This window comes from Phaseolus vulgaris, chromosome 5, assembly GCF_000499845.2.
Source record: "Phaseolus vulgaris cultivar G19833 chromosome 5, P. vulgaris v2.0, whole genome shotgun sequence".
Taxonomy (NCBI): Eukaryota; Viridiplantae; Streptophyta; class Magnoliopsida; order Fabales; family Fabaceae; genus Phaseolus; species Phaseolus vulgaris.
The window spans coordinates 23247552-23257655 of NC_023755.2; the positions used below are offsets into that span (position 1 = coordinate 23247552).

General features: G+C 53.3%; 1 protein-coding gene across 1 annotated transcript; it reads right to left on the bottom strand.

Moving 5' to 3' along the window:
• Nucleotides 1-782: 782 nt before the first annotated feature.
• LOC137834151 (uncharacterized) lies at nt 783-8816 on the bottom strand. The gene is made up of 2 exons (XM_068642215.1): nt 8524-8816; nt 783-1257 (listed from the first exon to the last, which is right to left on the bottom strand). Exons 1-2 carry the CDS (start codon nt 8814-8816, stop codon nt 783-785), a joined length of 768 nt encoding a protein of 255 aa, XP_068498316.1.
• Between the last annotated feature and the right edge of the window lie 1288 nt (nt 8817-10104).

Here is a 10104-nt window from a genome sequence, read left to right on the forward strand (position 1 = left end):
GGGTGATTCTCAACATCTGACATCATCGTATCGCCTTCGGTGGCTATTTCAAGCGTGGTGTCCCCAGCTCGCTGGTTTTGCTGTCTGGGTTCCGCTCCGGGGGGTGGCGTTGTGCTCACGTGGCACACCGATCGTTTATTCTTAAGGCTGTTTTCATAGCACTTCTTTGCCTCCTTTTGATCAGAATGGATGGTGATAACCACCCCTTCCATCGAAGGTAGCTTGACCTTCATATGCCTAGTGGAGGGCACTGCTCCTACCCTGTTGAGCGTTGGCCTCCTTAACAGGATGTTGTATGCTGAGGGGGCATTTACGACCAGGTACCTGACCTTCTCTGTTCGCGAAGCCGCCCCATCGGTGAATGTCGTTCTTAACTCAATGTATCCCCTGACCTCCACTTGGTCGCCAGCAAAGCTGTATAGGCAGCCCCCATACGGCCTCAGATGGTTTGGGGACAACTGTAACTTTTCGAAAGTTGGCCAGAACATCACGTCTGCTGAGCTCCCTTGATCAACCAATGCTCGATGAACCATCCTTCCCGCATCGTTGTCATGGGGCACAACGTCCTTGAGATCTTTTTTGGTGAACGTGATGTCCACGTCGGGTGAATGATCCTCAAAAGTCTCTACTGACATTATGGACCTAGCATACTTCTTGCGTTGTGACGCAGTACACCCACCGCCCGAGAACCCACCCGCTATGGTATGGACCTCGCCGTGGATGGGCACCTCGTGCTGCTGCCCCTCGCCACTCGCCGACTGTGAAACTGACGGTTGTCCTGTCTACCTTTCCACCAAGTAGTCCTTCAGGAAGCCATTCTTTACGAGTTCGTCCAATTGGTGACCCAGCGCCAAGCAATTGTTAATATGATGCCCAAATGCCTCGTGGAATTCGCACCATGATTCTTTGTGGGGTCCCAGCGCCTTGTCAGACTTCACCGGTGGCCTCAACCTGTCGACTATGTTGGGCACCACAATCAGATCTTTGAGTTCCATCACAAAGTTCTGTCTCGGTGGCCTGTTTCCTTCTCTCCTTTCCTCTGCTCGACCCCTAGGTTGGGTTCTCCTTGGCTCGTAGGCGCGCTTCCTTTCTGAGTGTTTTCTCTCTGTGGTGGCTTGGTGAACCCGAACAGGTTGCGTACGTATCTGTGCCTTGAGCCGGGCGGGCGTAGCAGTCGTGCACTTCTCGTATGTCTCACCTTCTGAGGCAATATGCTCTACCGCTCGTCGCCTTATTTCGGCGAAAGTTTTAGGGCGACTGCAGTTAAGCATTCTATTGAAAGATCCGGGACGTAGCCCCTCCTGAACGCATACACAATCATGGGCTCCTCCGTGGTGCCTACTTTCACCACTTGTGCCCCAAAACGACTTATGTATTCTTTTAGGGTCTCGCCTTGGAGCTGCTTGACGTCGAAAAGGTCGTACGAGACTGGGGCGGGAGTTCTGTTGGCTAGATACTGCTCTCTAAACAGTTGTGAAAGTTGGGCGAAGGACGTGACGTGGCCCTCTGGGAGGCTGATGAACCAATCCATAGCCATCCCCGTCAAGGTACTCATGAAAAGCTTGCACTTCGCGGCGTCTGAACCGCCTACCAGCAACATCTGTGTGTGGAACGCCGTGAGGTGTGCCTCGGGATCCTCTACCCCTGTGAAGGTCGTCATGTTTCTGTCGACCTTTAATAAGTTACGGTTGTCCCCCGATCTGCTGAGTCCCTATACGGGATGTTTGTATGGGTTCGGGGATAACCAGGTAGAAGTCCGGGGGTACCTGGAGTTGAGGACTACGTTCACAGACGGAGAGGCCTCCCGTACCTCGTCGTGAACGCTAATTCTGCCTACAATATTTTGCTGGGCAGACCGGCGTTAAACCGCCTGAGCGCGGTGTCCTCCACCCGTCACATGAAGATGAAGCTGTCGGACCTCAGTGGCCGGGTGATAGTCATCAGGTCAGACCAGGAGGAGGCGAGGAAATGCTATGAAAACAGCCTGAAAACGAAGAGAGGCGTATTCATGGTGTATGAACGTCCGCCGAGCGCGGACGCGACGCTGATTGAGGCGACGCCCGCTGGGCTGACGCCTGAAGAGGCCATAGCGGAGAGGGCGATGCCCGAATCAGATGTGCCAATGGAGGAAGGCCCCGACGACGCAGCGCCCGTAGAAGAGGCGGCGCCCGTCGAAGAGGCGGCGCCCGTCGAAGATGATAGCAAGGAGCAGCCTGCAGCTAACGCCATAGAAAGGGAGATTGGCGGCAAAACTTTCAAGTTAGGAAGTTCGCTAAGCCCAGAAGAACAGGAAGGGGTGGCAGAAGTGATTTCACGCCACCTGGATGCCTTCGCATGGTCCGCCTCGGATATGCCAGGCATCGACCCCGATTTCCTGTGTCACCACCTCAGCATGGACGCCACGGTCTGCCCCGTGCGTCAGAGAAGGAGGAAGTTCAATGAGGAACGACAACAGGTGGTAAAAGACGAAACGCAGAAGTTGCTGAATGATGGCCACATCAGGGAGATTCAGTACCCTGAGTGGCTCGCCAACGTCGTCTTGGTGAAAAAGGCGAACGGAAAGTGGAGGATGTGTGTTGACTTCACGGACCTGAACAAGGCATGCCCAAAGGACTCGTATCCGCTGCCCAGCATCGACGCCTTAGTAGACAGTGCGTCCGGCAGCAAGGTGCTAAGTTTCCTGGACGCCTTTTCAGGGTACAACCAAATCAAGATGCACCCAAGAGACGAGAGCAAGACTGCATTCATGACTGAGACATGCAGTTACTGCTATAAGGTGATGCCCTTCGGGCTGAAAAATGCGGGCGCCACGTACCAGAGGCTGATGGATAAGGTCCTGGCGCCAATGCTTGGGAGGAATGTGTACGCTTATGTAGACGACATGGTGGTGGCGTCGCAAAATAGGGTGCAGCACATGGCAGACCTGGAGGAGTTGTTCCACACAATATCCAAGTACCGGCTCAAGTTGAACCCCGAGAAGTGTGTTTTCGGGGTAGAGGCCGGTAAGTTCTTGGGTTTTTTGCTCACCGAGCGGCGAATAGAGGCGAACCCCGACAAATGTGCGGCTATTATCGCCATGCAGAGCCCGACATCGGTAAAGGAGGTGCAACTGTTGACAGGGCGGATGGCGGCGCTCTCGAGGTTTGTTTCCGCCGGAGGAGAAAAGGGGCACCCGTACTTCCAGTGCCTCAAGAGAAACAGTCGCTTTGCATGGACTGATGAATGCGAAGCGGCTTTCATTAAGCTGAAGGAGTACCTGGCGACACCACCGGTCCTCTGCAAGCCGGTAACGGGCGTGCCCCTCCGTTTGTATTTTACTGTAACGGAGCGGGCCATCAGTTCTGTGTTGGTCCAAGAGCAGGACCAGAGTCAGAAGCCCATCTACTTCGTAAGCAAGGCCTTACAGGGGGCTGAGACGAGGTACCAAGCACTAGAGAAGGCGGCGCTGGCGGTAGTGTTCTCTGCTAGGAGGCTCCGTCATTACTTCCACAGTTTTACGGTGGTGGTGATGACCAATCTCCCTATACAGAAAGTGCTGCAAAAACCCGATGTGGCAGGAAGAATGGTACGCTGGGCAGTGGAACTGTCAGAATTCGACATCCAGTACGAGCCTAGAGGATCCATCAAAGGGCAGGTGTACGCAGATTTTGTAGCAGAACTTTCGCCCGGAGGTGAGCAAGAGGTGGAAGCGAGTTCGCAGTGGCTGCTCTCGGTTGATGGCTCTTCAAACCAACAAAGGAGCGGTGCAGGAATAGTCTTGGAGGGACCCGACGGCATACTGATCGAGCAGGCCTTGCGTTTCGCCTTCAAGGCAAGTAACAATCAGGCAGAATATGAAGCCCTGATAGCAGGAATGCTCTTGGCCAAGGAGATGGGCGCACAGAACCTCCTGGTGAAGAGCGACTCTCAGTTGATTACGGGGCAGGTGTCGGGTGAGTTCCAGGCGAATGACCCACAGATGGCGGCGTATCTAAAATACGTCCAGTTGTTGAGGGGGGCGTTCAACGCTCTTGAGTTGATACACGTCCCGAGGGAGCAGAATGCCAGAGCTGACCTGCTCGCAAAGCTGGCCAGCTCAGGCAAGGGGGGTAGACAGAGGACAGTGATCCAGGAGACTCTCAAAGCTCCGCGTCGATTCGTGGAAGAAAACAGGGTGGATGTCCTCCAGATTTATACATCAAGGGGAAGGGCGAGGAGTCATTCCTCTTTGACCCAAGATACACAGAGGGCGCCCCGCATCAGCATGTTCGCGGGTGTGCCTGAGGAAGAGCAGATGCAGGTATGCGTCTTGTCCAAGGGAGACACCTGGATGACGCCCTATAAGCGATACCTGGCAGATGGGGCTCTCCCAGTGGACCCTGAAGAGGGTAAAAAAGTCAAAAGAAATGCTGCAAGATATACTTTGGTGGATGGGGTGCTGTTCAGGCACGGCTTCACTCACCCTATCCTAACATGCGTCAGTGGCGATGAGTGCACCAGGATAATGGCGGAGCTACACGAAGGCATCTGCGGAAGCCATGTAGGGGGAAGATCCTTAGCCTCCAAGGTAGTACGCGCAGGTTTCTTCTGGCCAACAGTGAAAGAGGATTGCGCACGGCACGCCCAGCGGTGTAAGCAATGCCAAAAGCACGCCGATTGGCACAAGGCGCCGCCAGAAGAGTTGCGGTCCATATACAGCCCGTGGCCTTTCCATACATGGGGAATTGACATCCTGGGCCCTTTCCCACTGGCAATCAGGCAGATGAAGTATCTGATCGTCGCCATCGAATACTTCACTAAGTGGATAGAGGCAGAGCCCGTGGCACAGATCACTGCGCATAAGGTACAGCATTTCGTGTGGAGAAACATTGTGTGTCGCTTTGGCGTACCTAGGCGCCTGATATCTGACAACGGGACCCAGTTTGCCAGTCAGCAGTTGAGAAATCTGTGTGCTGAAGTAGGAATCAAACAAGTGTTCGCGTCGGTTGAACACCCCCAGACCAACGGACAAGTAGAGTCGGCAAACAGAGTTCTGCTGAGGGGGTTAAAAAGAAGGTTAGAGAAGGCCAAAGGGGCGTGGGCGGAAGAGGTGCCAAGGATTGTATGGGCATATCACACCACGCCCCAATCCTCTACTATGGAGACGCCCTTCAGTTTGGTGTACGGGTCGGACGCGATGATTCCAGTAGAAATACATGAAAGCTCACCACGTTTTCAAAACTTTGTGGTGGAGGAGTCCAATGAAGAGAGGCGGGTAAACCTGGATCTGCTAGAAGAAGCGAGGGAAGAAGCGAGAATAAAAGCTGAAGTGACGAAGAGAAGAGTAGAGCGGCAATATAGCTCTAAAGTAAAGCCGCGACAGTTTCAGGTTGGCGACCTAGTGATGAGGAAAGCTCACCCATACGAGTTGGAGAATAAGCTGTCTCCCAAGTGGACCGGGCCCTTCAGAGTTACTGAGGCTAAGGGCAACGGTTCGTACAACCTGGAGACTTTGGATGGAGGGCCCATCCCGCGTAGTTGGAATGCAGCCAACTTAAAATTTTATTTCAGTTGACTTATTTAAGTAGTATGTAACGATTTAGTTGAAGGGGACGCTCTTTTTCCCTCTCGGGGGTTTTTTAATGAGGTCACCCTAATAAAAGGAAAAACCAGTTTGAGAAAAAGAAGTGCTTTGGTTTTCAGCCTTTATCTTTCCTTGTTTGAAGATTACGTGATGCGCCGCCTAGGCCATGGCGTCGCCGAGAAAGAAGGCGTCGCCTAGGTCATGGCGTCGCCCAGAAAGAAGGCGCCACCTAGATAAGGGCGTTGCCCTGAGCAGGCGTCGCCCAAGTGAAGACATGCATAGTTGGAAGAACGAGACGAAAGGAAAGCGCGCAGTACATGAAGCATATGCAAAGTGAAGTAGCGTTACAAAAATCAAGTATGACATTGAAAAGTTGTTGTTACAAGCAATGTTCAATACAATGGGAGCAGCACAAACGGAGCAAACGCTACAAATCATGCAAAGACACGAACAAGCCATTTCTCAGCGCTCATCAGAGTCATCACTAGAGGAAGGCGAAGCCCCTTTTCCAACCCGCAACGCTCAAGTAAGTCGTGTCCTCTTTTCTTGGTTTAGTTTCGAACCTGCACCAGGGGAAAAGACGTGTTAGAGACACCATGAAGAAAGACATGCACAGTTAGAAAGTAACGAAGGTCGAGTTTCCTAAGGCAGTGGTTCTTACATATGTACTTCTCAAGAGTCCCAGCGTTGAACTCTAGGCTGATCACCGTAGCAGAGTCAAAACCTCCCGCCTCAGCAAGAATCCGGCAAGCTATTTGATCACTTGGAGCCAGATTCTTGAGGGGTTTGGCTTTGAGGACCTTTTCCTCTCTCACCCAGTACAGCGGAAACCCATCCAGAGCGTCGGGAACAAGATCAGTACGGCAGATCTTGAAGAACCGGCCTTTCCACCCCGTGAACGAGCTTTGAAAGGGCGTGAAGAGAACTCTCCCGGGTACATTGCTGAGAGTTACCCAGAGGTTGTGTCTCTGCCTCTTCACCTCAAAGAAGTGAAGAAAGAGGTCAACCGAGGGTGCACAACCCAAAAACCCGAAGAGAACATCGAAGGCCTTGACAAAGGCCCAGCTGTTGGGGTATAACTGAGCCGGAGCAACGTTGATCTTCGTCAGCAGTTCCTTCTCGAACCAGGAGAAGGGTAAGCGCACCCCGATGGTCTTGAACACCACCAGGTAAAGGTAAAAGAAAGGGACCCCGTCGTTGGCCCGTTCGTTTCCACACACTGGCTCCCCTAGAGTGCAAGGGAGCACAGCGATGTCGTCATCATGCCTCCTCGCGAAGGCCCGGTGGTCATAAGAACATGACTCCCCTTTGTGCTCCCGTATGGCCCTGGTAGAGAGTAAGCATGAACACTCGTCAAGAAGTTCATTCGAAGCCCAAGGGTACAAATCTTTGGGACGGACTCTGGAGGAAGCAGCGTGAAACGACATTCTTTAACAAGATCAGGACTGCCAGAGATGCAAGAGTTGAGCGAGGGGAGCGAAGGTTAGAACAACCCTTCGACAGAGAAGAAAGGGTGCAAGAAGAAAGAACGCAAGTAGGTTATGAAGCAAGTAGGTTGTGAAGAGTGAGAAAATGACGAAGATAGTTCCAGAATTTGAAGAGTTAAATAAAGCAGTTAGAGCGCCAAACGACGCGAATGGACGCACCGCACGATTGATACACGTGGCAGAAGACGAAAGGATGATGCTGGCACCACTGGTTTAAATCAGAAAACGTCGTATCAGCAGAATATCCAGTGGTACGATGCGCTGTCGAAAGTGAGTCAGGAGTACAGCAGGAGTCAGAACTTAATGGAATGACTAGATGCCCCATCAACCATACAAGCAGCGCCACGTGGATCAAGTCGAATGACGAAACGTCCCATCAGCTATACAAGGAGCGCCACGTGGATGGCACAGACAAAGCCTTGAGTTCTTCGCTGCCATCAGGCATCGACCAAGGCAAGAATCAAAGTCAATGTCGAAGTAAAGGAAACGCCCGAGGCGTCGCCCGGAAGGACGTGAAGGGCGACGCCAGCGTGAGACGTCACGGGCGTCGCCAACACAAATACCAACTGGCGTCGCCTCCCCGATACCCACAGGTAGGAAAGACTGTGGAGGGAGACGAAAGTGAAGGAAGCAGAGTTAATTGCTGGCGTTGTTTCCCCGATACCCACGGGTAGGAAAGACTGTGGAGGGAGACGAAAGTGAAGGAAGCAAAGTAAGTCGCAGGCGTCGCCTCCCCGATACCCACAGGTAGGAAAGACTGTAGAGGGAGACGAGACCGCCTGACGCCTCCCCGATACCCACAGGTAGGAAAGGCTGTGGAGGGAGACGAGACCGCCAGACGCTAGAGAATCACTGGCAGGGCGTTCCCCGATACCTATGGGAAGGAAAGACCATGGAGGGAACAGACCCCCCCCCCCCATAGCACTCAGCGTTTTAGACACCCGGGACGATACGGTGCTGCTGTAGCAGGCCTCTCCTTAGGCGTGGGCGCCGAGCGTTAAGGATTAAAGAAAGGACCTTTTGGTATCAGAGACGCCCCGTGGACAATACGGCGTCACTAAGTGAGCCTCTCCATGGGCGTGAGGGTTGACGTGCAACCTTTCCCGATCATACAAAACCGCCCAACGAAGTGAAAGAAATGGGCAGAACACAGATAAAATAATCGAAGCGCGTGAAGGGAAAAGATGAGAATGAGATCGCATAAGCAGAATCGTATGTGGCAAAGACATAAAGGGAATCATGCGAACGCCCCAAACCAGTAACAAGAGTGCGGGTAGTTCAAAGAATTACAAATTTTAACAGATAAAGTCAAAAACGAAGGAAAAGTATAAAGCAGTTAAGCGTGAAGCTGAAGGTGGCGGTTGAGAGGCAGCGGTTCAGTCATCCACGTCCATGGGCACGACCTTCCCGTCGACGACATGGTGCATGGGGTCGCAGTTTGAAATATTGATGCCAGGGTTCTCACAGGACGCCTGGGTTAGAGCCTCTTGGAACCCCTCCTCGAAAGTACCCGCCATCTCCTGGATAAGTGACTTTTTCTCCTGCTCAAGCTCCTCAACGGCGGCATCCCCAGAGGCCACCTGCTTCTCTAGAGCCTCCTTCTCAACGCGAAGTCGACTGACCTCGACCTGTAACTTGTCATAGTCAGCCCGGAGAAGGTCCATAGCTTTGGCTTGGGTGGCCATTTCCCCCTCCATCCGCTCCGTCTTGTCAGCTTGCTCACGGCAACGGTCCTTCAGGTCCTTTTGAAGTTCTGCATCAGCTTTGAGCGATTCCTGAAGGCCCATTACCTGGACTTGGAAGGCGACTTCCCGAGCGTAGAAGCCAGCCTGGAGCTCCAATGCCTCTGCCAGTTGCCTCTCAGTTTCTGCTTTGGACTCCTGTATTTGTTTCAGAGAAGTTTGATAAGCTTCGTTCTGGCATCCCAGGGTCCTCATTTCCTCTTCCAGGGTAGTTGCCTTTGTTTCCAAGGCCTGGAGAGTTTGAGCTTGCAAGACCGCGTTTCTGGCCTGGGCGCGCCATTCAAGGGCCACCGCCAAGAAGGCCCCCAGGTAGAAGGGCATGCCTTCCTTCCTGTCTGTGCCCTCTGGCAGAGTCCCGCCGCTGAAGCCCCTCATTAGATGCATAATCGGAGGAGGGATGGCGATGAAGTCAGGGGCGGCAGCGACGGAAGCAGGGGAAGCAATGGTTTCTGCCGGCGGCGGAGGCGGGGCAGATTCGGCGCCTTCGCCCCTTTCCTCTTGGAGTGTCATGGGAGGGAGTGAGGTAGCACTTGGAGGGTTGTCCATGAAGGGGTTCCCTCTCTGCGGCGACGTCTCTGCCAGAAGAGGAATCCGCGCGGATTTTCTTCTTCTGAAGGGTGCCACGCCTTCTGAGTCCTCATCATCTGATAGAATCTCCAAAACCCTTTTCCCTTTGTCAAGAGGGGTTGGAGCCGGTGACGAGGCTGCAGCTAGGGGAACGGCGGCGATAGGCGGAGGAGAGTTGGGAGTTGGAAGCGCTTCAGGGCCAGGTGGAGATGACGGAGATGGGTTAGAGGGAGCTTCAGCAGTGACGGGAGGTGGCGGTGACAGGGTCGGTGGGGGAACAGGATCGGCAACAGGGGTGGAGGAGGCGCCCGCCTTGGCGGCACGTGCCTCCTTCATTGCTTTCGCTAGCATCATTCTCTTCGAAACGCCCATCACCGATCCTACATCAAGACAGACCAAGCAGCAAGAATTAGTACTAAAGCAGCTATGCGAATTCACAATACATGAAGAGACGTGAAATGCAAGTAACATGGCACAGTGTAAAACGAGCACAATAGTATGGGGGGACAAACACTCGATAGCAGGCTGTTCGTAGCAAGAAAGATGAAGGGAGAGCCCTTACCAAAATAGGTGGTCAGGGCGTGGGCATTGTACTCGCTAGCAACGAGCTTCAAGGTATCAAAGATGATCCCCAACCCCGCCAAGGCTTTGCTTACCTCCCTATCAGCGAGAGATAACTCTTCCAGGGTTTTGGCCCTGAGCAATTTAGGGCGCTCCGTCCAGTAAAGGGGGAAGCCATCCAGAGCTGTGGGATCGTGCTTGGCGC

What these genes read in the sequence shown, in the direction of transcription:
- LOC137834151 (XM_068642215.1), bottom strand. Translation starts at nt 8,816, where the DNA reads ATGGGCCTTCAGGAATCGCTCAAAGCTGATGCAGAACTTCAAAAGGAC. An exon ending in GCGGGTACTTTCGAGGAGGG is followed by an intron (nt 1,258 to 8,523) that starts GTTCCAAGAGGC and finishes GCTTAACTGCAG; the next exon opens with TCGCCCTAAAACTTTCGCCG.